The 27,788-nt window shown below is 37.3% G+C and overlaps 3 protein-coding genes across 3 annotated transcripts; 2 read left to right on the top strand and 1 right to left on the bottom strand.

Moving 5' to 3' along the window:
- Positions 1-164: 164 nt before the first annotated feature.
- cdip1 (cell death-inducing p53 target 1) lies at positions 165-19,704 on the top strand. The gene is made up of 6 exons (XM_048191090.1): positions 165-330; positions 8,862-8,955; positions 9,670-9,834; positions 13,382-13,652; positions 16,574-16,725; positions 16,850-19,704. Exons 2-5 carry the CDS (start codon positions 8,871-8,873, stop codon positions 16,683-16,685), a joined length of 633 nt encoding a protein of 210 aa, XP_048047047.1. The 5' UTR covers positions 165-330; positions 8,862-8,870; the 3' UTR covers positions 16,686-16,725; positions 16,850-19,704.
- polr3k (polymerase (RNA) III (DNA directed) polypeptide K) lies at positions 19,703-22,931 on the bottom strand. The gene is made up of 3 exons (XM_048191102.1): positions 22,688-22,931; positions 20,233-20,320; positions 19,703-20,119 (listed from the first exon to the last, which is right to left on the bottom strand). The coding sequence occupies exons 1-3, from the start codon at positions 22,796-22,798 to the stop codon at positions 19,992-19,994; spliced, it is 327 nt and encodes a 108-aa protein (XP_048047059.1). The 5' UTR covers positions 22,799-22,931; the 3' UTR covers positions 19,703-19,991.
- A 196-nt stretch (positions 22,932-23,127) lies between these two features.
- On the top strand, positions 23,128-24,817 carry snrnp25 (small nuclear ribonucleoprotein 25). Its single transcript, XM_048162207.1, has 5 exons — positions 23,128-23,547; positions 23,692-23,782; positions 23,854-23,959; positions 24,033-24,107; positions 24,229-24,817. Exons 1-5 carry the CDS (start codon positions 23,338-23,340, stop codon positions 24,284-24,286), a joined length of 540 nt encoding a protein of 179 aa, XP_048018164.1. The 5' UTR covers positions 23,128-23,337; the 3' UTR covers positions 24,287-24,817.
- The last annotated feature ends 2,971 nt before the right edge of the window (positions 24,818-27,788 follow it).

The following is a 27,788-nucleotide window of genomic DNA, read 5'->3' as shown; positions in this document are numbered from 1 at the left end:
AAATCCTACTACGGCGAAGGCTTAAAGCATGAATATCAGAGCCGTTGAAAAACCTGATGAATATTAATTACGTAATACTGACGTTGCCTAGTAATCTCGCAAGAGCGTCCACTCGTGTAAGCTACTTAATATTCATAATCTAATCCTTCGCCATAGTAAGATGAGTAAAATCACCAGCGGGATTCACACCTCCCATCTCCCATGTACGTCAAATCCTTCCCAGCAGCGGATGTTATTGGAAAACTGGGTCCACAAGCATCAACGTACAAGCTAGAAAGCCTCGAAAAGTTCTCAGACCTGACATTTTGAATAACGTCGTGGATACAGAAGGTAACGTTAACAGCACGCTGACTGTATGATTATTGCTTTGTTATTTTGCGGGCTGGCAGCCTATCTGCAGCCGCAGGCCTGTTCATCATTCACGAGTAACGTTAGCTATCAATCGACAATGGATTTTAATCCATAACGATGTTTATTGGTCTATGAAAGTTGTTAGGTTTCGCTTGGTTTTCTAACGGGTGGCGTTAACGTACATGTGTCGTGCTTTCACACGTTATTATGTTAAAATGACTAAATGACAGTGAGATATGTTAGCTAGCCAGGCTTGTTGATGATGTACTGCGATGAATGAGGGTTGCATGTATTGCAATAGTGCGAGTCACTCTACACTTGTGTGCTATTTTTGTCAGGGACTTATTTTTAGCCAGAAAAAAGTAACTACCGCTTTCCTTACATTGATGATGAGGCCAGTAACTAATGACACTAATGGCTATTTGCAGTACTGTCGTTCTGTGTACGGGTAAATGGCAGTAAAAGTTGAATAACAGTGAAGATATGAAGGCTAGGGCAGTCTTATGTAATCAGAGCCAGCGGCGATGGACGCAGGTTGGATAATCGCTGATCTCTAAGCGCAGCATCTACTCCAGAAAACACCAGAACAAACACGCCAACTCCTGTGCTGGACAGTCATTTGAGTGCGTTCAAAAAACAACAACAACAGTAGCTCATCTTCTTAATATTATAGTTGGTAGAATACCTTTTGATTCCCTACAACATAACAAATTAATAGGTAAAACTGTGGCAAACGCATAAAAGTTGTTAGAACTCTTGTTTTTGCACAAAACAAATGGTTTTCCAGCTCACAGAGAAGGTTCTCAAAACTTTGACTAACATTATGGCAAAGTTCTCTCAAAGTTATGAATAAACGTTCTCCCAGTACCTGTTCAAAGTTATCTAGTCTGTAATAATGTTCACAAAAAAGGTCGTTCATGGAACTTTTTGTCTGAAACGTTTAGTTTGTCTAGCATTTTTTTAATGTTACTACTTGTTTCAGAATGTTCAGAGAACATTGAAAAGTGACACATCCCCATAATGTTTGCAAAATTACAAAATGGAATGTTCCCTTAATGTTCATTTAACCAAGAAAAAAACGATAAAACATTTTAAAAACTGGACGTTTTGAACATTCAGAAAACATTCAGAAATAAAGTTTTCATAACTTAATGGAAACATTAAAGGATTAGTTCACTTTCAAATGAAAATCACCCAAAGCTATACTCACCCTCATGACTATGACTTTCTTCTTTCTGATGAACACAATTGGAGATATATTAATAAATGTCCTGACGCATCCGAGATTTACAATGGCAGTGAGAGGGGATATGGATATTTTCTTTCACATAAACGCATTGGTTTGCTTCAGAAGGGCTTTATTAACCCCGCGGAGCCGTGTGGAGTACGTTTATGATGGATGGATGTGGATGGAGACACTTTCTTCAGTTCATGCTCGTTGATCCCGCTCACTGCCATTATAAAGCTTGGATGCGTCAGGATATTTATTAATATATTTCTGATTGTGTTAATAAGAAAGAAGAAAGTCATATACACCTAGGATGGCTTGAGGGTGAGTAAAGCTGAGATGGTCCTCACTGCAGAACACAAGATCCAGGGGGTGGGGTTAAATCTAGATACTTATCCCTAAACCTACCCATCTCCACCCCCTGGGTCTAAACCTACCCGTCTCCACCCGCTGGGTCTAAACCTACCCATCTCCACCCCCTGGATCTGGATACAACTCCTCCCACTTTACATATCCCAAAACCTACCCGTCTCCACCCGCTGGGTCTGGATTCAACTCCTCCCACTTCACATATCCCTAAACCTACCCATCTCCACCCCCTGGGTCTAAACCTACCCATCTCCACCCCCTGGGTCTAAACCTACCCGTCTCCACCCGCTGGGTCTAAACCTACCCATCTCCACCCCCTGGATCTGGATTCAACTCCTCCCACTTCACATATCCCTAAACCTACCCGTCTCCACCCCCTGGATCTGGATTCAACTCCTCCCACTTCACATATCCCTAAACCTACCCATCTCCACCCCCTGGGTCTAAACCTACCCGTCTCCACCCGCTGGGTCTAAACCTACCCATCTCCACCCCCTGGATCTGGATTCAACTCCTCCCACTTTACATATCCCAAAACCTACCCGTCTCCACCCGCTGGGTCTAAACCTACCCATCACGACCCCCTGGATCTGGATTCAACTCCTCCCACTTCACATATCCCTAAACCTACCCGTCTCCACCCTCTGGATCTGGATTCAACTCCTCCCACTTTACATATCCCTTAACCTACCCGACTCCGCCCCCTGGATCTCGAGTGTTCTGCAATGAGGGGCTACTGGTAAAGCTTGGACTAATTTTCATTTGAAAGTGAACTAATCCTTTAACCAAATGTCCTTAGAACATGTTTTGTTGGGTCACTGTTTATCTGCTGTACAATATCAGCCTATCCAGCCTATTGCCTTATTAAAAAAAAAAAAAACATCCATTACATTGATAATATTTCAAAGCAATTTACTTCATTTTGACAGACAATAAATATTGTATTTACCTGTTTTAGAAACATTCCAGTAAACACTGCTAATAGGGATTAGAAGTGAAAAAGGGAGACAATTAAATTTTAAAGCATCCGGGTGAAAACAAACTTGGAAAGAGACGTGAGTCTTTGGGGGTAAAATGAGAGATTCTTAGGCATTCCAATGAATTATTCATGGCATATATCATACACTGATCAGGCTTAAAGGTGCTAAAGAGGATCTTTTCGTCGACTGAGAAACCAAAGACTGTTAGTGAGTTTTTGAAATGAGCGCATGCGTAAGAACAACCCCCCTCCTTCACAGCTCAATTAGAAGGAAACGCCTCCCAAAACTCATGCACGAGTACTGGAACACAAGTGTTTACCACCGGCATTCTCTGTGTCGTGTTAGTGGATTCATTATGTCGGACTCACCGCAGGTAACTCATAATCTGCAGTTGTTACTCCTGTCTCCTGACAAAAACATTGCATGTGGCGCCTGTAGACTGTGGAAAGTTACTGGAGCGCGCAGCCGCGCACGTCTCTCACAAGGAACGTCATGGCAGTGATTGACAAGCCAGAGGGCCAATTGGCTGATGTTTTTAAGGCCCTACCTCGTGCACAGATGATGTAAATTAATATTATTCCTTTCAGTGCACCTAATAAATAGTCTTTTATCAGTTAGTAAAGACAGTTTCAAGTAATATTGCAAAAATGTATAAAACAAAACATCCTCTTTAGCACCTTTAACATTATGACTACTGACAGGTGAAGTGAATAACACTGATTTTCTCTTCATCACGACACTTGTTAGTGGGTGGGATATATTAGGCAGCAAGTGAACATTTTGTCCTCAAAGTTGATGTGTTAGAAGCAGGAAAAATGGGCAAGCGTAAGGATTTGAGCGAGTTTGACAAGGACCAAATTGTGATGGCTAGATGACTGGGTCAGAGCATCTCCAAACTTGCAGCTCTTGTGGGGTGTTCCCGGTCTGCAGTGGTCAGTATCTATCAAAAATGGTCCAAGGAAGGAACAGTGGTGAAACGGCGACAGGATCATGGGCGGCCAAGACTCACTGATGCACGTGGGGAGTGAAGGCTGGCCCGTGTGCTCCGATCCAACAGACGAGCTACTGTAGCTCAAATTGCTCAAGAAGTTAATGCTGATTTGATAAGGTGTCAGAATACACAGAGCATCTCAGTTTGTTGCGTTTGGGGCTGCATAGCCGCAGACCAGTCAGGGTGCCCATGCTGACTCCTGTCCATCACTGAAAGCGCCAACAGTGGTCACGTGAGCATCAGAACTGGACCACAGAGCAATGGAAGATGGTGGCCTGGTCTGATGAATCACATTTTCTTTTACATCATGTGGATGGCTGGGTGCATGTGCATCTCTTACCTGGGGAACACACGGCACCAGGATGAACTATGGGAAGAAGGCAAGCCGGTGGTGGCAGTGTGATGCTTTGGGCAATGTTCTGCTGGGAAACCTTGTGTCCTGCCATCCATGTGGATGTTACTTTGACACGTACCACCTACCTAAGCATTGTTTCAGACCATGTACACCCTTTCATGGAAACGGTATTCCCTGGTGACTGTGGCCTCTTTCAGCAGGATAATGCTCCTGCCACGAAGCAAAATGTTTCAGCAATGGTTTGAGGAGTACAACAATGAGTTTGAGGTGTTGACTTGGCCTTCAAATTCCTCAGATCTCAATCTAATCGAGCATTTGTGGGATGTGCTGAACAAACAAGTCCATTGAGACCCCACCTCACAACTTACAGGACTTTAAAGGATCTGCTGCTAACATCTTGGTGCAGATACCACAGCACACCTTCAGGGGTCTAGTGGAGGCCATGCCTCGACGGGCCAGGGCTGTTTTGGCAGCAAAAGGGGACCAATAGAGTATTAGGAAGGTGGTCATGATGTTATGCCTGATCGGTGTGTATTTTGAATTGGGAGAGCAGACCACAAAAGTACAGTATATGTTGTCTTTTTTCATACGTTACAGCGGAATGAAAAAGAGAAGAGAAAATAATCCAGAGGAAAAGAATGCAGCAACTAAAAAGAGCTCTTGCCATAGATATTCTTGCTATACCATGTCACATTAAAATACCAAGCATTACGTTATTCTCCTCACGTCTGAAAATAAAACTTGAAGGAAATTTTACAGCTCATTAAGACAAACTGATGCATAAGTATTATAGCACAACATTATGATTTGAAATTATTTGTGTCCACCTCTTTAATTGGAACTTCCCCAAACCGAAAGTGCCTTTCATAATCTAAAAAGAAGTAGGCTTGTTAGGAAAAAGGTGGATAGGTAGTGTTATGCAATGCTGTAAATGATACTGTATAAGCTGTGTTAAGTGTGAAGTAAATATTCAGATATGCCATATTAATGTTTCAGGATGTTCTGCTGCACATCTACTGTTTTATATGAGATCTTTTTTGAAGTTGAAGTTTAAATGCCCTAATGACACACGGCGGCAGTGCATTAGATATGTCGACACAATTTGTGGTTATATGGAGAAGCATTCTGTGTAATTAATTTCCATTATCCTAAGTAATACAGGATGTGAACTGGGCAACGAGTTACTCTGACTACATAAACCACTAGACAGGCTCACACAATATTTATACGCTCCGCATTTAGTAGTAGTCACATGCCTTTATTTGTGCATTTCCTCCTTCATCCCTATTGGCTGGTGGTAATCATCCCAAGAAAATGCAAATAAGATGATCTGTAGTCATATCACCTGTTTACCAGCTGAGTCACGAAGGGGGCAAACCTATGATGAGCCACTTTAAAAGGGGCATGTTGACTATCTGATTATAAATATTTGACGAGGAGCATAATAATGTCACAAATGTGCAGTTATGCCACTATGACTTGAAAGATCAAAACTTTGGACATGGTCTTAGTTATAGGGTCAATACTTGTTTTGGTATTCAAATGAGGTGCGGTTTCTCCCATGATCTCATTTGCATTTATTTCCCTTAAACTTCGACAATTTTCATTTTTTAATGAAAGGACACATTTCACACAAGGACACAATGTTAGTCTTGACCAGCATATGTGAGGTTACTGTAGAATACTGTGCCACTGTCTACTGTCAGTATTGTTGCTTTATCCTCTTAAAGGCCAAAACTGTCTACTTAAGCCAAGAGACTGCACTTATTGCATAATATTGTGCTGTATTGTAGTTACTTATTTTATTTTTCTGTTTTTGTTTTAAGTGTAGATTTCTTTGTTATTATGGTGTTTGGTACAAGAAGAGGCTTGATCAGTTGAACTAACTAATGTTTAACTGACAGGTAGGATTATTCAGGGATATATATTATGAGAATTATACGGTATACACTACCATTCAAAAGTTTGGGATAGGTAAGATTTTTCAAAATGTTTTTGAAAGAAGTCTCATGCTCTCTATGCTCGTTAAAGGTCCTCTAAGCGATGTCACACGTTTTTAGGCCAAAACATTTTTTGCCACATACAGCAAACATCTCCTCACTATCCGCTAGCTGCCTGTCCCCTGAACACACTGTAAAAAAACGCAGTCTCTTTAGTCGCCACAAGCTCCGAAAACGGCAACAAAAACAAACTGGTGCAGCCTGGACCACGAATCATAATAAACACACTCCAGCCAATAACCGACAAGAATGATTTTAAATGCGCGTTCATGACTGTTTCAGGAAGCACGGATGGGAGGGGAGGAGGCGGAGGGAGGGTCTAGCTAGCCTCTGTTTTGTTTGACAACACTTCGAACGTCAACAGGAAGTTACTCCGCTCAGGATCGCTTAGAGAACCTTTAAGGCTGTATTTATTTGATCAAAAATACAATAAAAACTATAATATATATATATATATATATAGATATCTATAATATATTAATATCTGTAAAATAATAAAAAAAAAAAAATCAGAAATATGATTATAATTTAAAGGAACTGTGTTCTATTTTAATATTATGTTTAAATATAATTTATTGAATTTTCAGCATCATTACTCCAGTCTTCAGTGTCACATGATCCTTGAGAAATCATTCTAATTATGGATGCATGATATATCGGCTACCATATCGGTATCAGCCAATATATGTTCATTTTTAATGTTATTGTTTTCTAGCCGATAAGAACATTTGGCTGATATATTAAAGCCGATAAATAATGGATTATTTCCTTCAGCTGAGACACTTCAGATGCGCACTGTCCGCCATTATGGTTTTGAATTGCTTGAAATATGATTGAAATCACTTCAAAAAGGAAAATGCAGTGCGACGTACAGTGCAAGTCTGTCATATAGGCTACATAATATTATAATGAGAACATTGTAATAGTGTGTTTGGGACATGGATTTTAATGGTGAGACTTTTGTTTTTGTAATCAGGCTCTCAAAAATTTATATAAAAATTTTGATTTAGATTTATCGGCCAATATATTGGTTAACGGCTTTCAAATATAAAGAATTATCGTATCGGCTAAAATGTTCATATCGGTGCATCCCTAATTCTAATATGATGATTTGCTGCTCAAAATTTTTGTTTCAAATGGAAGTAAATCATTGTGTTTGCATAAACGTTAAATTAAGTGATTGGGTTGATGTGCACGTTTGTCACAAGCTTCAAATCGAATTTGGTCTTTTGACATGCGCGCACTGCACAAATATACACAATTTCCAGCTGTTTGCGTATACTAATCATCCTCCTACCATTTCTTAATATTTATCTATTTCGGGCCCTAATTTGGAGAGCAGTTGAGCACATGAAGCTTTGTGCTATGCTGCTTATATTTATCAAGCAGTAAAAAAATGTGGATGAGGATGAGAGTCCGAAGCAAGGACTGGTGGGAAGTTGATCTGCACCACTTCACAGACGATGAGTGGAAGGAGAATTTAAAATATGATAACAGTCATGACACTTCAACAACAACAGCTCCTTCCATGCATCAAATCGACATGTCCTGTTGAACAGATTAAAAAAGGTTTAAACCACCCCTCTCAAACAGAATAAAATTGAAATCGTATTTAACCAATTTAATCCGACTGATGGGGTTACATGTAGTCTCGTGTAGCCAGAGCTTCAGACTGACGGCAGAAGATCTGGACTCTGTCGCAGCTTTCATTGGCCAAGGACCGCCCAAGAGGACGTTTGACTGACATGTAACGCAACCAATCACAGTTCGTTTTGTTCCGCACCATGTTTAGGGGCGTGAAGATGTAAAGTCGATGTCCCTTCAATAACAGACCGGTGTGCGTCTAATAAATTATTCATTCAAGAACGTTGTGCAAGTTTACTGCAACAATGGAGCCGCAAACTTCACATACTTTTGAAAATCCAGTGTTTAGTTGATCCTGGTAAGCGCTCGTTGTCACAGTTGTAAACACGACGGGGTTTAGCATCACGGCATTTGTTTCCATGCGGACTGTTAAAGAACACAACATGTATGTCTCCCAGCATCCTGTCGAATTCAACCAACCAGATGACAACTTTGAAACTCCTGAAGTGTTTCCAGATAAGTGTGCCATATGCATCAGATGTTCAGCCAACAGTCGGTGGGCATGACGTCTGAGGCTGAGAGTGAGACTAGGTTACATGTGACTTTTTCTTTTTTTACTAATCCGACAACAAACAGATTATTAGCGTCCATGTAAACACATCTAGACTTGCAGAACGATGTTGTATCTTGTAACCTGTAGAATTAGGATACAGGTCCATATCACTGAGGCACATGGCTTGACCTACTGACCTTTATTAGCCCAAAGTGCAAAGAAAATCTTTGTTCATAAGGTTAGATAATTCATGCTTATGGATATGTTGTTTTTATTTGTGGGCTCAGGGGAATGTTGAGGCAGTGAGCATCTGCAAATCGATGATAATTGGATGTGAAATGCAGCAACAGTAGTCAGGGATGGCCCGATCACATTACACTGTGTGCTTGTTGAACCATGCGGCCTGTCTGTGTTCACCTCAAAAGCTCCCTTCTCTGGTCTTCTTTCCAGGGAACCAACATGTCCAGTGACCCCCCTCCTCCTTACCCAGGGGGCCTCAATGCCCCACTTCTTGAGGAAAAAAATGGACAACCTCCAGTTTCTGGTAAATACCTCAATATTTTTCTCTTCTCTTAAGACATTTGAAATGAACCCTTACAACCATTTAACAGCCACTACAATTTCATGGAACTAGATTTTTTCCTTTTTATGTTTCACTTAAGTACAGCAACATATGTTCAGTGTTGTAGTAATAATAATAATAGTAATAACAATTATTATTGTTAACATCAATTTTGGCGTAGAGCCGGAAAGACTGTGAATATAATTTTATGAATATATATAGTAAAATGTCTTGTAGAAACCACAACATTTTTGATTTACAGTGGAATCATAAAGTCTGCACACAATTCTGCAATATTTCTAGATCATTAATCAATTTCCTGACCATTTAAACTTTAAACTCATCAGGTTTTATACAAACTTGTGGAGTTAATGGAGCTTGAGTGGTGCTGTCATTGAAAAATGAACGTGGATTTAAGAATGTCTTAGTCCCACATTTGCTTCAGATTAACTTTTCACTCAAATTGCTGATATAGCAATTTGTAAGGAAGAATGTTGTATTGAATCTAAAAGATGCAAAATTAGTATTATTAATTAATGCAAATTAATAGTTATATCACGAGTGGTCTCAGATGTTTTGACACCATTGCATGTTTATAATTATTTATGAGAGGAGCAAGTCTAGCAGGTGGGATACAGGAATTCTGTCTTTTTTTTTTTTTTTTTTTACTTAACATAAAGCTGTTTCCCTCCGCAGCCACTGCTCCAGTAATGACTGGACCTCCACAAGGACAGCCGCTGCCACCAGATTATGGACCTCCACCTTATGAAGCTACACCTGGCTTTGTTCCTCCGCACGTCCCAGGCGAAGGTCCCATGCCTAAGCCTATGCATATGCATATGCCCATGCCTCATTCTCACGGTGGGTGTGCCAACCAAACTCATACACTGAGTAATGTAATGAGTAATAATGAGTAATATTAACTAATTACGTCTACTACATAAGGTTAGGATTAGGTTTTGGTTTAGGGGTACTTGCATGTAATTATGCATAACTTTATAGTTATTAATATTAGGGATGGGCGATATGGCCTAAAAAAATGACGGACAGTAAAAAATCTATCATAATCAATTATTACCCGTCATTTTAATTTTTATATTATAATGATAAGACATTTGATAGCTTCTGATTTCGTACACATTTTCATTTTTATTCATGAACTTGCAGGATAAGTTGATAGGCTTTCATCTTGATAGGCTTTTCATTTTGATCTCGCTTTCATCTTGAACAGCTTCATCCTTTCCTCTTTGCAGAACGAAATACATGAAAATATGTTGAAAGACACAGTAGCTTACCGAAATCGTCAGTGTTGCAAGCATTTTCACTTAACATTAACGTTATGTTAACTTGTACCTCAGAATTCGTTTGATAGTCAGCAAGAAAAATAACAAAACGAACCATTTAAAACAAAACGAACTAGATTAGAAACTGATTTATGTAAGTATAAGTATCACAACTTTATTATTATAAAATATACCTAAACCGAGTGCTTGCCTGTGTGGTGAATCATTTTATTCTGGAGACTGAACTCGCGCTTTGCTGCCACACTGGAGCGCACTCGCCACCTACTGGACAGGGGTGGGAATTACATTTACAAGCTACATACTACATCAGCCTCAGTAATCTGTCAAAATGACGGACGGCCTTCATATTTTTTTCCGTCATTGCTAAAAAAAAAAAAAACCGTTAACGCGAACTCTGATATATATAAATATATATATATTTCACACGACCGCGGTGGCGCGGTTGTCATGCCGACCGTAAGAGCCCTAATTGTATCAAAAAGTAACAATCCCAACTATGTCTTCAGATAGTTAACAAAATATAGCTGTGACGCAGCTCTCCGTGTACGCGCTTCGGATGAGAACACACAAATCTCCTCACAGTGCGCGCGAGTTCTCTTTTGCGTCTTACAGTTGAATGTTTAAAGTGGCAAGGTTTAAATGGGTTTAGTTTAAACACAGATAGCAGCGTGAGATGTTCAGGTCTCACCTGCACTCGCGCGCTATCAACACCCGGGTGATGACGGCGTGAATGACATACGGCTCACTCACTGAACATTTGTTTATAGTGATTATTATAGTTTGCTCCGCATCTGATTTTCTATAACCAAACCAGTTCCAAATTGTGGCGGTAGCTCCTCGCTTAACAACAAACTGCTCCTCAGCCTCACATCTTTTTAGTCGTGCTTGTTTTAACTCCGTGCGTGAACAGTGAATCGGTCTCGCACGAAACTACGTCAACAACTAGACTTATCGTAATTATCGAGAGGAGACAAATTTTTATCATGAGGAGAATTTTCAACGGTATTTATCGCAAACGATAATATCGCCCATCCCTAATTAATATAGTAACTAGACTGTATGTAACGTGTAATAAGGACACTGTAGAACAAAGTGTTACCAAAATCTTTCATCAGAATGTAATAACTGCCTCTGAATCAACACTGTTGTAGGTACTTCTGCCTTTCTAAAATCTTGTTAATAGTGAAAGCAGTCATTTAAAGGTTTAGTTCACCCAGAAATGAAAATTCTGTCATCATTTACTCACCTTTGTCATTTCAAACCCGTGAGACTTTTGTCCATCCTTGAAACACAAATGAAGATCTTTTTGATGAAATCTGAGATATTTCTGTCCCTCCTTTGACAGCTACCCAACTACCACTTTAGTGCTTCAAAAAGTTTAAAAAGAGATCGTAAAACTAATCCACATGAATCGAGTGAAATGAAGCTCAAACGTGCTGCGTAACACAAGAATGAACCTCATTTGTTCTCACACGTCAAGCAAACATGCTTGAGCTTCTGTTTACCACAACTGATGTGAGTTGATGAATGTTTACATGTGAATAAAAGCCTAAATTAAATCTGTTTATCATATAAAGCAATCAAGTCTCTTCAGAAAATTTGGACTAAACCACTTAATACATATGGATTCTTTTTTTTTTTTTTTTTTTTACAATCTCTTCTTTGAAGTGTCAAATAGCTCGTTTACACAGAGTGGTTCGGTTCGGTTCAGTTCAGTACAGTACGATTTGGGACAGTAAACCCTGATCCGGCTTGTGTTTCCACCGCCCTTACTTGATAAGCGTGGTGTATGCCGGAAAGTAGCGATCAAGGTCATTCTTGTGTGAAGAAGAAAGTGACCGTAAACAACAATGGAGGACATACAGCAGCTTTGTTTGAGCAAAGGTTGAAGTCTGCAAGGAAAAACAGCCGAAAAATACACATTGTGTTGCAGTGGTATTGCATTGTCATTCCTCTTTTAGCAAGCGCAAGTGACCATTCTTTGTCAACCAATCAACGTCCTCCAGTGAGTGTAGCTCCACCCATTTGGTAACGGTACTATTGGTACTATTGTGCTAGGTACCCCAATGGAAGGGTCCCCAAAAAGTGGTACTTTACGGCAAAATTTGCATTCCGTACTGAACTGTACTGAACCGTAACGCTCAGTGGAAACAAGCCAAAGGTGGTAGTTGTGCAGACTGTCAATGGAGGGACAGAAATCACTCAAATTTCATTAAAATATTTGTGTTTTGAAGATGAATGAAAGTATTACGGGTTTGGAATAACAATAGGGTGAGTAAATGATGACAGAATTTTTATTTTGGGGTGAACTAACCCTTTAATGCTGGTTAACGGTAATGAGATTTTACTGTACATTAATGAGATTTCACTGTGGACGGGGCAGCTATGCTAGGTGCAACAGAAATAGAAACCAAGCAAACAACAAAATATCTTATGTGTGGCAGTCATTGGTTAGGTCAAAATCTCTGATTAACGAGTACTAGATTTCACCTTCACATTATAGGTGCCACTCTATTGATACTTGAAAAACTTCTGAAGTGCAACGATAGGTGTGTGTAAGAAAAATACTAATATTTTTATCTGTTTTAACTATAAATCAATGCTTCCGGTCAACTGTCATACAAGCGTTCACGAGAGGGACGTTGTGAGGTATGTGCTTTTTGAAGCTTGCAAGAGAAGTGACGGTCCTTTGTGCTTCCGTGTTACTTCTCTCACAAACTTCATACGCTTGTGTTTATGTCAAGCAAACTTATGAATGTGCCTAGGACATTTGTCCGGAAGCAGTGGTTTATAGTTAAGAGTGTAAAATAGTAGTATTTGTCTTACACGCACCTATCATTTTGCTTTAGTAGACGTTGATTCATCCACTGGGGTCGTATGGGTTACGCTCACAATCACTGTGTGTTGTTTTTCAAGCATAGGATTGTCAGCCATTCAATGGCATTAGTGGCACTCACAAAGATGGGTTATTTTCCTAAAAATCTTTGTTTGTGTTTATCTGAAGAAAGAAAGTCATACACATCAGGGGTATGATGGTGAGTAAACAATGAGAGAATTTTCATCTTTCGATGAACTAACTTAACCTCAAAATTCATGTTCTGCAGGTGGTTACTACCTTCCCCCAGGGCACTTTCCTCATCCGATAGCGGAGCACTATGGTCCGGGTCCCAGTCACTTTGCTTCAGGTCACACAGCCACAGTTCTCTCCCCTCCTGGTACCACCACCACCACCGTGACTGTTCTACAGGGGGAGATGTTTCAGTCGGCTCCAGTGCAGACGGTTTGTCCTCACTGCCAACAACCCATCATCACCCGCATCAGCCACGACATCGGCCTCATGAATACTCTAATCTGCATGTTCTGCTTCTTGGTCGGGTAAGTGATACAATCTCTCTCTGTGAAATCATTTTTCTGTTATGCTTTTTCTGCATGTTGGTTGGGATGTCTTTGAGTTGGTGGACATACTTTCTATTTAAAAAACAGAACATTTATGCTAAACTACTAAATATGGTTAACATAATGAAACTTATTATGATTTCAGGATGGTTATATCAGCTTAAACTTTTTTTAATTTGCTCCTTCAAAAATATCTACTCTACCATTCAAAAGTTGGGCATTTTTTATGTTTTTGAAAGAAGTCACACCAAGGCTGGATTTATTTGATCAAAAATACAGTGAAAAAAGTTATTTGTGACATTATTACAATTCAAAATACACTGCCCTCCAAAAGTTTGGAAACACCCCTGGCAAAGTGTGGTGTTTTGGACGATATCAGCATAAATCCTTATCATTTTTTGGTGCAAATACATTACAGTAACTTGACATTATCATTAAAGACCAGCAATAATAATTTTCATTTTGATTACATAATAATGGCAATATATACATGTCAAAGTCAGACATGTCCCTTTGCCGGCTGTGATGCCTGGTTACTGGTTTAAACTTGGCCCAGGTTTGTATTGATTTTTGGGTCAGCACAACTTAATAGCTTCAACAATTGATTTCCAATTAAGTTTAGAATACAATGAACCAATTAGAACCCAGTTTAGGTCAGATAGCTGCTAATGGTGGATATTTTGATGAATCAAAAATCAAGTTTTTTTCTACGTATAAACTGTTTATATAATAAAATATGTTTTCGTAGTTTGTGTTGTCCCTTATCAGTGCAAAATTATTACAAATTAAAAAGTATTCATGACAATATTGTCCAAAACCCCACTTTTCTAGGGTGTTTCCAAACTTTTGGAGGGCAGTGTAACTGTTTTTTTTTATATATATAATATAATATAATATAATATAATATAATATAATATATATATATATATATATATATATATATATATATATATATATATATATATATAATATAATATAATATAATTTTTTTTTTTTTTAAATATATATATTTATATATATTATATATATATATATATATATATATATATATATATATATATATATATATATATATATATATATATATATATATATATATATACACAGTGGGTACGGAAAGTATTCAGACCCCTTAAATTTTTCACTCTTTGTTATATTGCAGCCATTTGCTAAAATCATTTAAGTTCATTTTTCTTCCTCATTAATGTACACACAGCACCCCATATTGACAGAAAAACACAGAATTGTTGACATTTTTGCAGATTTATTAAAAAAGAAAAACTGAAATATCACATGGTCCTAAGTATTCAGACCCTTTGCTGTGACACTCATATATTTAACTCAGGTGCTGTCCATTTCTTCTGATTATCCTTGAGATGGTTCTACACCTTCATTTGAGTCCAGCTGTGATTATACTGATTGGACTTGATTAGGAAAGCCACACACCTGTCTATATAAGACCTTACAGCTCACAGTGCATGTCAGAGCAAATGAGAATCATGAGGTCAAAGGAACTGCCTGAAGAGCTCAGAGACAGAATTGTGGCAAGGCACAGATCTGGCCAAGGTTACAAAAAAATTTCTGCTGCACTTAAGGTTCCTAAGAGCACAGTGGCCTCCATAATGCTTAAATGGAAGAAGTTTGGGACGACCAGAACTAGGGCTGGGCGATATATCGCATGCGATTCTCACGCGCATTTCGTCAGTAAAGCCGGTTCCCTGATTACCGCTAAATCGCCATCACCTGCTTTCAAATGGAGCGCCTTTTAATAGACAGAGCCGTAGTTCACGGACAAGCCACGCAAAATCGGGTTCATTATCGAAGTTGATTCATCGAACCCTTCCTAGAGCTGGCCGTCCGGCCAAACTGAGCTATCGGGGGAGAAGAGCCTTGGTGAGAGAGGTAAAGAAGAACCCAAAGATCACTGTGGCTGAGCTCCAGAGATGCAGTCGGGAGATGGGAGAAAGTTGTAGAAAGTCAACCATCACCGCAGCCCTCCACCAGTCTGGGCTTTATGGCAGAGCGGCCTGACGGAAGCCTCTCCTCAGTGCAAGACACATGAAAGCCGTACCTGGAGAGACCTAAAAATGGCTGTCCACCAACGTTTACCATCCAACCTGACAGAACTGGAGAGGATCTGCAAGGAGGAATGGCAGAGGATCCCTAAATCTTGAAAAACTTGTTGCATCTTTCCCAAAAAGACTCATGGCTGTATTAGATCAAAAGGGTGCTTCTACTAAATACTGAGCAAAGGGTCTGAATACTTAGGACCATGTGATATTTCAGTTTTTCTTTTTAATAAATCTGCAAAAATGTCAACAATTCTGTGTCTTTCTGTCAATATGGGGTGCTGTGTGTACATTAATGAGGAAGAAAAAAGAACTTAAATGATTTTAGAAAATGGCTGCAATATAACAAAGAGTGAAAAATTTAAGGGGGTCTGAATACTTTCCGTACCCACTGTGTATGTGTGTATATATATATATATATATATATATATATATATATATATATATATATATATATATATGTATGTGTTGGAAACGGTTGTGCTGCTTAATATTTTTGTGGAAACTGTCATACCCTTTTTTCTGATGAATAGAAAAAGTTCAAAAGAACAGCAATTATTTTATGTCTATTATAATATGTCTTTACTGTCTTTTTTGATCATTTTAATGCATCTTTACAGAATAAAAGTATTCATTTCTTTCCAAGAAATTGTACTGACCCCAAACTTTTGAATGGTACAGAAATTAAAAACATGTTGATCATACAAGAGGTGTATTCAGGACATGCATGTATGAATTGCATTTTAAATTTATTTTTGAATAAATTGAGCCCTGAATGATGAACCTTACAGTACATTGAGATTCCTCATGATCTTTGTCTTTGTTTTACAGTTGTGATCTAGGTTGCTGCTTGATCCCATGTATGATTGACGACCTCAAGGATGTGACACACACTTGCCCCAACTGCAAGGGCTATATTTACACATACAAGCGCATATGCTAACAGTTTATCCCATTAACGATTGCGCTGTGACTTCATTCTGGTGGGTGTTGACGACTCACTTTCTTTTCCGTCTGCTCTGTGATCATTTTGCCCCAGCTGACTGCTCGTATTTCTAGACATTTCTCACTTTATGTAACTATTGATTTCTCACTTTTAATTTACAGGCACTTGATATAGTTACTGACGCCTCTAAAATGAAGCAGGGGGCATGAAGGTTCGGTACATTTTATATGCACAATGGTCAGGGTTACATTGTGTCCTCAAAGAACTGTTTTTTTTTTTTAGCAGTAGAACAAAGCGTATACATGTTGAGAATATGTGAAAATGCTAACCTTGAGTAGCGAAACGAAATGATTTCACTACAGATTGTAGGATTCTTATTTTATGCATTCTTATTTTATTTTAACATATTAAAACAAAAGTCTTCGATGACTGGGTCTGGGACCGTTCAAGTCCTGGAGTAACGTTGTTGCTTTTACATGTGAAAAATGTCTCTATATTTGGCATTTTATGCAAATGTTATGGAAATTAGTTTCTTTCACTTTTGTTTTGTATATTTGTCGACAAGACTCATTTGAAGTCGACCTGATATGCTTATCTATGTAACATGCATTGTTGTGCAGATGTGTCATTTTAGATGAACGGTTTCTATTAACAAGGGATGTGTATGTCCATCTAAATCTCCTTTTAGAAATATAGGGATTTAGATAACTTAGGGCTCGTGGTGTTTTAATATGCCATGGTCATATTTGTGAAATTCAAACAATATACATTTAAATTTTTTTTTTGAACTGTGAATCAAAACTATAGCCACGGTGCTTTTCAAACCACTATACTAGCTGTTCTGTGTTGTCAGTACGCTGTTTGAGCTTCCTATAAACAATTATTGGCTATCCAGGTCAGTTTACCAGTCATCAATAAGGTAGGTCTGTGTTTGTCGATAGTAAGATCAGTGTAGAATCATGTCTAATCACAGATAAGCATCCTTTAACATTTATTCTGCCCAGCACTGCTGAACAACAACATGTTTAGAAGTGGCTGTTGCATTATTTTTTCAATTCAAGTTCAACTTGACATGGTGAAGCTGTCTTCTTCAAAAAGGGAAGATATTTCTTGTAACGGCTGTTCAAAGCTGCTTTGCTGTTGGAGTTCACCAGCATGATGAAGCGCGCTGCATGGCATCACTGTAATCTTGCATAGCTCTCTATTGGGCCATATGTCCCATCAGTGTGTCAAGCTGTGCTTGTTGCTGCACTGGGCTTCATCACTCAAAGCAGATTAACCATTCACTTATTAATACTGTGTGTAACAGGCCACAAGGATTTAAATGATGATTGTCCTGATTTTTGTTTTTTTTTTCCTATTTGTGGTCAGATTGTGATTTCTGTGGAATCATCCAAAGAGATTGTTTCTTTTATATTGGTCATTTTGGTTGTGAAAGTGTAAACTTTCAAATCATTTTGCTCTGTCCAACAATGTGATTTACTGCTCAAATGGTACATAAGATACAACATCCGCAGTGCTTAAGACACTATATATCTCAATATATATATATATATATATGGACTGTATATTTAAAACTGTGTGTGAAAGGCCACAAGGATTTATAGGTTGATTTTTCCAAATTTTTGTGGCCAGATTTGTCATTTCTCAGGAATCATCCTAAGAGATCGTTTCCTTTATTTGATCATTTCTGAGGAATCATCCTAAGAGATCGTTTCCTTTATTTGATCATTTCTGAATAGCTGCAAAAATGTGATTTAATGGTTCGAAGTTCAAACGCTACATCAGCAGTGATTAGACACTGTATAACTAAACCGTTCTTAAAGCTACACTACGTAACTTTTGGCCCTGTAGCAGATAAAAAAGAAACAAAATGCGTCTTGGTTGTGCTTCGGCTCTGCTACCAGTTTACAATCCGTGATTTTTCCCGGAGGCTTGCCATTTTAAATGATTCACGGTGAATTTTTCTCATTTGTTGTGGCGGTGAACTTTTATCTTTATGCTGCTGCCACAACATAAACGTGAATATATGTGTACGGATATATCACGGATAAATCGCGATATGCATGGGCGAATGACGTACGTATGCTATTTTTACCACAAAATCCGTCCCGACAGCTTTAAAACATAAATCGTTATTATAGATTTATCAAAATGTATTGGGCTAAATGACATTTGGAAGATTTTTTCACTCTTTCACTAATATGTTATCAAACAAATGTTACATACTGTAGCTTTAAATGAAGATTCAGATAATCATCTTTCTCATGTAGACAATCTGCCAATATTATAGCCGTTTAAGAATCAGAATCTCCATCTTTCCATTGTAGTATTTAACACGAAGGAAAAAATGTAGCAATCGCTAGTGTGTGCGTGTATATGTATTCAAACTTGCTATCTCATTGTAAGTGAATCTTTTCAATCGGATCTTTCCAACGAACACTAAAATTTTCATAGTATTTGCACCTTTGCCCCATTTGTGTTTGCAGGCATTACAAAAATAACTTTTGACACTTTCAATTATGTTTTCAAAGTACACCCAGCAGTCTATTTTCTGACTGGGAGAAAAGAAAAAAAAAGAAAAGGAAAAAAATCCTCATCCCACCAAACTTTAATTAATCAAAGAAGAACCAAGACCTATAATATCATAAAGATATCCTGTCCATCATCCGCAAATCAAAAATACACAAAAACTACATGATGTCTGTTTGATTACTGAAAGATAATCTCCAGTAAATATGCATGTTCATGGGGTTTACTTGCACAATCCAGGCTGGCTCCCTTTAATCTAATATGCTCTTGACTATGTAGGTCTACTTGCTTTGTGAAGTGACTTGATGCTGTTGCAGACAGTAGATGTCAAGCTTGTGTTACAGGAATGCAGTTGTAGATAGATGCCTTGAATAATCTGTGGCACTACAACAGATGCCACGCTCAACTGAAGTCTCAAATGTGTATGTAAAACAAAACTTATGGACTTAATGATTATTTGAACAAATAAAAAGACTATATCATATGCGAGTAGTCATTTTATTACTTGCACGCACACACACACACACACACACTCGCAAAGACAGTCATCAGGCCAGAACAACCCAGCTGTAAATCAGTTACCGCACGTAATCTAATGATACATACACATGTTAGTGAATAAAGTTCATGTGTAAAGGGCGTCCAAGGTTTTTAATCCATATAAATGACATGCTTTTGGCTCCAAAAGAAATAAATATCACATTTTCTATATGAAAACAGAATATTCTATTATGAACACATTCTGAGTCTCAAAGGAAGTCCAAAACTGATTTAATCTCTCCAACGATGCCCACATTGTAGATTGCAGCACTTGTAGAAAGTTGTCATTGGCTCATCAGCAGACCTAGTTTGAATCTGCATAAAGTAGGCCCTTGGGTGCTCACATTTTGGACAAGGTTCTTCAAGGAAAAATGAGAAAGAATGTTTTAATCAAAATAAATAAATTTAAAACCCACCAGAATGTGTGATTAAAAAAAAAAAGTTATTACGTTAGGATAATACACTGTCTTACCTGCAGTGGAATCCACATTTTCCCAAGCAGCAGAGCCCCCGAGAACATCATCAACCTCCTTCAGTTTGGGGTACTTTCTGTTATTTACCTGTCAGCATAACCAAGAATTATTTCAACGCACATCAGATATATATCAAAGCTTTATGATGGCAGCATCTCAAAAACTAGGGACCTACATCAACAGCGTTTTTGAGGGATGTTCTAATCAGGGTTTGAAATGAACTTTTTCACTCACACCAGCCAATTTGGCCATTCAGAGATTTAAATATATTTATTATGAAATCGTATTCTGAATTATTGAACTGAAAGCTTTTAGTTTTACGACATGTAATCTCATTGTTTGCAGATACCATAAAAATAGAATTAAAAATAAAACTTTTTTTTTTGGTTGCCATTTTAAAACCATTCTCCCGGTTTCACAGACAAGGCTTATGTTTGAGACTGAAAGCAACTTGCACTGACATACCTTAAAATATGTCAGTGCCATTGTTTTGTCTAAAGATGCACACAAGTAATGCCATAAGGCACCTTATGGAAGAGGATTAGGGCCAAGCAATAATAAAAAAAATAAAACCATCTCGAGATTAAAGTTGTTAAATTTCGAGAAAAAAGTCAAGATAAAATGTTGAGAATAAAGTCGTTAAATTACGAGAACAAATTCGTTAAATTATGAGAAAAATGTTGTGATAAAATGTTGAGAATAAACTCATTAAATTATGAGAATAGTCATTAAATTACGAGAAAAAAGTCGTTAAATTATGAGAACAAATTCGTAATTTAACGAATTTGTTCTCGTAATTTAACAACTTTTTTCTCGTAATTTAATGACTTTATTCTCAACATTTTATCTTGACTTTTTTCTCGTAATTTAACAAGTTTATTCTCAACATTTTATCTCGACTTTTTTCTCGAAATTTAACAACTTTAATCTCGAGATGGTTTTATTTTTTTATTATTGCTTGGCCCTAATCCTCTTCCGTAGCACGTTTATAAAAGCTACTTAAATGAACTAAGGCTTAATCCTGGCTTAATCTAAACCATGTCTGTGAAACTGGGCCATAGTGTTTGAATTTTAAAGAATTTACACTTCTCGTCCAGTGTGCGACAAAATTGTTTTGCTAATGTTGGAGGACACTATTTATTACTCAAAATAACCTACCAAACTGGATAGTGAGTTAAGATGCATTACCCACCATGGTTGATTTCAGAACCAGAGTTTAATTCTAATACTAATCCAGAGGTCTTTTATCAACCTTTCTCAGGCCAGAAACCCTTGGCGGACAGAGAGAGTGGCAGTGTCCAAAACCGCATACTCTCTAAGTAGGTTCTTCATCTTTTGCATAAGTATTTACCTTGTTACAGTTAAAAAAGTATGTTTTACATAATACGGACATACTACATCCATCATGTTATTATTGCCATGTGACCTACAATCAGAGCTGGGTAGTAATGAATTACATGTAATCTGGATTACGTAATCAGATTCCAAAAATAAAGTACTTGTAATTAGAGTAAACTACTTTTTAAACTACTCGTAATCAGACTACAGTTACTTTTTTTATGGATTACGTATTATTTACACAATGGCAGCAAGTTGCTCACAATTCATTGATTCTCCTAATTTTTCATTTTTCTAAAGTTTATATTTTTTTCATAATAATACTGCCACTTGTATATGTTTGTGATTCTTTGAGTTTTTCCGGCGGTGAGGGTGAGGGGTGAGGAATTGTGCAGAGAAATCAGCAACAACAAGAATATTTGTTTTTGTAAAATAAAAACTGTCCATACATTGCACTTTAAAAATAATCTGTAGAGGCTCTTGTTGGTGAATAGAAAATATATTTTGGAATATATATTTTTCTTTTTATCCGTCAAAACATTATATATAGTACAAGATTATCCTACAATATATGTGACATCAAATAACCCTTATTAGCACAAAAGTAATCTAAATGTAATCCAAAAGTAGTCAGATTACATTACCAAAAATGTGTAATCTAAGAGATTCTATTACCGATTACAAATTTTGTCATGTAATTTGTAATCAGTACAATTCATAAGTAATCTACCCAGCTCTGCCTACAGTTGTGTACTGTTTTTCGATTACTAAGTTATATAGTAGTGAAGTATGCATTTATGGATGCAGCCAATGATATGAATGAACAAGAAATAAAATAAATATTTGACTCAAACTTATTTCATGTTGTATAAGAAAAGCTTACACATTGTTCACATATTACATGTATTTGAATGGAATACTCACATTGTTTAATGCAAATTTAGTGTGTTATAAAGTTATAAGCGTTGGCCTTATCAAGTGTTCGAATCGAATCGAACTGTCACATCACTTCATCTTTTGATTTCATTCGGATCGAACGTTCAAATTATTTTTATGTGTTCCATTATCACGTGTTTAAAACCAAACACATTTATATTTTGTAGTGACACTTCTTACCTTCCTCGTGATGTTGTGCACATATGGACATGTATTACACGCGAACCTGAAGCATCTTTGTCCCTCCTCTACGATTAACACATTCCCACAAGTTGGGCAAAACAGAAGCATTTTCAACGTTTATATATAATATTGTACAATAAACACTGGTATTGCTGATTAAATTAAAGTTGGTGTTTACACACATTCACATCTCTAGTTTCTACAGGAAGCGTTTGATGATAAACGTGCATCACTATTGTATGCTCGACATGAAACATAATATAAACACAATGAAATATTGATTATAGGGTATAAATGTTAACTTATTTGATATATACCAGGCAGTTTCATAAGGTAAATAAAACTGTTAAATTAAAATATTAACATTTTAAGAATTGTACAGCTAATACCAGAAATATGATACAGAAAAATACGCGGAACTAAAGTTTGGTGCATCATATACATGTTCCGACTCCGTGTTTGTAAAGAGAGATGTAAAGAAAGCTGGAACGCAACAGTTTCAGCTTCATCAGAAAGATGCGTAGAGTATCATTTATAAATTCCATTTATATTCATTGTTAACTTAAGAAAGAACCTGACACTTTTATATTTGTCTTGTATTACTGTATATACTCTTAAAACAAGAAGTTTTCGCTTATCAGTTAAAAATGGATGAATTAAAGGAAGAAAACCTAAAGAATGTCGACGTGGCTGATTTTGTGGAGAAAACCGTTGTAGATGAAATGAAAGAGGAGCAAGAAGAAGAAGAAGAAGAGGACGATGAGGAGGCATTGCCACATTCTGAATTTCTTGACATCTTCGAGGAAGGACTGGCTCTAATTGTGCAGGACCCTTTACTGTGTGACCTGCCAATTCAGGTGTAACATCAAATAACAATCACATTTTTGTTTGAATAATGTTAAAATAAGCTGTTTATTTTAGTATTTCAAAGTATTACTTACTTTGTGCAGAAAATGTAGACTTTTTGTGCTCTCTGAAGTCTTTATGTTCCACCTGTTCAGGTCACACTGGAGGAGGTGAACTCTCAGGTGGCTCTGGAATATGGTCAGGCCATGACTGTTCGCGTTTGTAAGGCTGATGGAGAAGTCATGCGTGAGTTTTCTTGGAGTCAGTCTGATTTGTTAAACATTTATTGATTCTAACTGGAGCAAATCTCTTCACAGCTATTGTGGTTGTGCAGTCTGCTACGGTTCTGGACCTCAAGAAAGCCATTCGCAGATATATGGAGCTGAAACAACAGCGAGAGGGAGGTGTCAAGCACATCAGCTGGTAAGACATGAAAAATGTGTCAGGTATTTGATTTTGTCAAATATTTTTTTCCTAATCTACTTACGCTCTCAAGGAAATACGTGTGGAGGACATTTCATCTGGTCTTCAACGGAGAGAAATTAGAAGATGACAAGAGAAAGCTGAAGGAGTGAGTGCTGCTTTTGTAGAAATGTGTGAAAACTTTTATTAATTTGGTGCCAATAGTTGCTTTGAATTGCGATAATGATTTTTGATGTGATTGAATATGATTGTGTTTCCTCTATCCTCAGCTATGGGATCAGGAACAGAGATGAAGTGACTTTTTTGAAGAAATTGAAGAAAAAATGAACAGGGACAAATGCCAGTCCTCATGTATCGCTCTAATTTGTAAATAGTCAAGACATTTAAAAGAATAGTTCACCCAAAAAATAAAAATTCTGTCATAATTTACTTACCATCGAATTGTTCCAAATCTATATGAATTTCCCTTTTCAGTTGAACACAAAAGAAGATATTTTGAAGAATGACTGTAACCAAACAGTTGACGGTAGCCATTTACTTGGTATTTTTGCTACCGTCAACTGTTTGATTACCAACATTCTTTAAAATATCTTCTTTTGTGTTCAACAGAAGAAAGAAATTCATACTTAAGGGTGAGTAAATGACAAAATGTTCATTTTTGAATGAACTATCCCTTTAAAACTCATTCTCATGGCGTTTCAAACCCTTCCATGGAACAAAAAAGGAAAAACATTGAAGATTTTTTTTTTTGCCTCTGAATGCTTTTTAACTTCTCTTTTCCACACAACATTTAAAGGGTGAGTTCACCCAAAAAAGAAAATTCTGTCATTTATTACTCACCCTCATGTCGTTCCACACCCGTAAGACCTTCATTATTCTTCAGAACACAAATTAAGATATTTTAGTTGAAATCCGATGGCTCAGTGAGGCCTCCATAGGGAGCAATGACATTTCCTCTCTCAAGATCCATTAATGTACTAAAAACATATTTAAATCAGTTCATGTGAGTACAGTGGTTCAATATTAATATTATAAAGCGACGAGAATATTTTTGGAGCGCCAAAAAAAAACAAAATAACGACTTATTTAGTGATGGCCGATTTCAAAACACTGCTTCAGGAAGCGTCAGAGCATAATGAATCAGTGTATCGAATCAGCGGTTCAGAGCGCCAAAGTCACGTGATTTCAGCCGTTGGCAGTTTGACACGCGATCCGAATCATGATTCGATACGCTGATTCATTTGTGCTCCGATGCTTCTTGAAGCAGTGTTTTGAAATCGACCATCACTAAATAAGTCTTTATTTTGTTTTTTTTGGCGCACCAAAAATATTCTCGTCACTTTATAATATTAATATTGAACCACTGTACTCACATGAACTGATTTAAATATGTTTTTAGTACCTTTATGGAGAGAGGAAGCGTCCATTGCTCCCTATGGAGGCCTCACTGAGCCATCAGATTTCAACAAAAATATCTTATTTTGTGTTCTGAAGATTAACGAAGGACTTACGGGTGTGGAACGGCATGAGGGTGAGTAATAAATGACAGAATTTTCATTTTTGGGTGAACTAACCCTTTAAGTGACCACGGCTGTCTTAATTAAAAAAAATCAGCGAAAGGAAAGATTTCCGGTGAATAACAACCTACATTTCAGTTGTATGACTTCAGGAGGTTTGGAATAGTGTACAAGCCATATGGGCTACTTTTGCATTTTTGTCCTCTTTGGAACTTGGCAGCTGTGGTCAGCATGACCAAAAATGTACATACATTGTGTTTTACTAAACAAGCAAACAAACAAACAACAACTAAAAAAACAAACCAACTGTCATGCAAATACAAGGACATCATGCAAGTTTGCAAATGTTGGCTAGGCCTACTTAATGAAGACTCTGTGTTATTAACATACACATTGTAGAAACACAAAACTACATCTGATTCACTGTAACTACATGTCTTATGGAGTGCTTTAAAGTCATATTTGTGGGATTTTGTGTATATTGATCAAAATAATAAAATATGAACATGATACAAGTTGTTTTTAAGAGTGCAGTCTTTTCCCCCTTATTTTAATATAATCTCACCAGATATGCTGTAAAACTATACAGTTGCAGTCGTCGTGACAGGACATGAATTTAGTAAAATACAGGTAAACCACACACTTTAAATATTGTTCCTGTTACAGTTATATAACAGTATGACCAGCCTCTTATTTCCTTGATACTGCAATGTGAAGAGCGACTGATGAGACTCTACAGCACACATGGGTAACTATTTATGTCAGATTTAACCACTTAAAACAGATATTTACTGTCTAGTCACATTGTAATTGCGCTGGGGTTAAGTAGTCGTTTTCATATCAGGAAAGAAACTTTCTAATGAACAGTTCTGTATTCTTGACTAGACGCTCTCATTAAGCTGTGAAGCATGTCTTTCAGAGAGGACACTATGAAGCTTTGAGGCTCTCTGAGGTTTAAGTGAGCTGCCGTCTCAACCCGCAACATGCCTCAAGAATCTGATGAGCATTTGTCGAGTATCTTTGAGGAGTTGAACAAGCTGTCCTTTCGCAGACAGCAGCTCACGGACCGACGGAATGTCCTGGCCATCCTCATCCAATTCAAGCGAAACAACGGCCAAAATGAGCAACGTTAGTACGATTAGATGAAACTATTTGAAAGTTTACTATTAACTGATTTGCAAATGAAGCCAAAGAAACTGTGAAAGACAGCTTTTTTTTTTTAGATTATTTGTTATTCACACTAGATTTGTGACCAACAGAGTATTCCAAAGAAACTGGAGAACTTCAAAAAATTGACGAGGAGCTTAAAGTTCTTTCTGACAGGAAGATTGAACTTGAGAAAGAGCAAGAAGCGGGCTCTCATTTAATAGGTAAAATGAGGTTTGCTATCTTTAAACGTTTTTAGCCACATATCCACAAAACATTTGGAAATTGACCCATGTACTATTTAAAAGTAGGCTATAGTTGTCATACGTTTATATGTTTTTATTTTGCAGACACAACTAGGTCATCTAGCGTCGTATTTGTGGACAACCCACCTTCGTTTCCAGGTTAGTAGCTACGTTTTTTTTTTAAGATAAGGTTCCTTTTGTTAACATTAGTTGACTACAATAGTTAACATGAACTTGGAACAATAATTCGAAAGCATGTATTATCCTTTAATGTTAATTTCAGCATTACTAATACATTTTAATTTATATTATATATATATATTCATATCATTTAATTAACATTAGCCAAAAACAATGGACTGTTGTATTAACTAACGTTAACAAAGATTAATAACAAATGTACAGCTCATGTTAGTTACACATTAACTAATGTTTTTTTGTGTACATTTTACAACATTGTATTTACATAGAGAATTATGTAAATAGCCTACAAAATACAACAGGAGAGCTACCTGAAAGCAGCTTTTGTTTGTTTTCTCAGCTCCGCAGGTTATTTTGGATGTAAAGCAACTTCCTCGACACTCCTCTCAGACACAGTGTCAATTCTGCCGGCAGTTTGTAACCACTGAGGTCATGACCAAACCTGGCAGTGTGACCTATCTTATGTGTTTTATTTCCATAGTTTTTTGGTGAGTTGAACTGTTGTCTGATAATTTACATTATTTGCTTTATTTAAAGGATTAGTTCACTTTCAAATAAACTTACTCACCCCCATGTCATCCAAGATGTTCATGTCTTTCTTTCTTCAGTCGAAAAGAAATTAAGGTTTTTTGATGAAAACATTCCAGGATTATTCTCCATATAGTGGACTTCAATGGACTCCAAACAGTTGAAGGTCAAAAATTACAGTTTCAGTGCAGC

This window comes from Megalobrama amblycephala, linkage group LG1, assembly GCF_018812025.1.
Source record: "Megalobrama amblycephala isolate DHTTF-2021 linkage group LG1, ASM1881202v1, whole genome shotgun sequence".
In the NCBI taxonomy this organism is placed as follows: domain Eukaryota; kingdom Metazoa; phylum Chordata; class Actinopteri; order Cypriniformes; family Xenocyprididae; genus Megalobrama; species Megalobrama amblycephala.
This window is presented reverse-complemented; position numbering and strand designations above follow the sequence as displayed.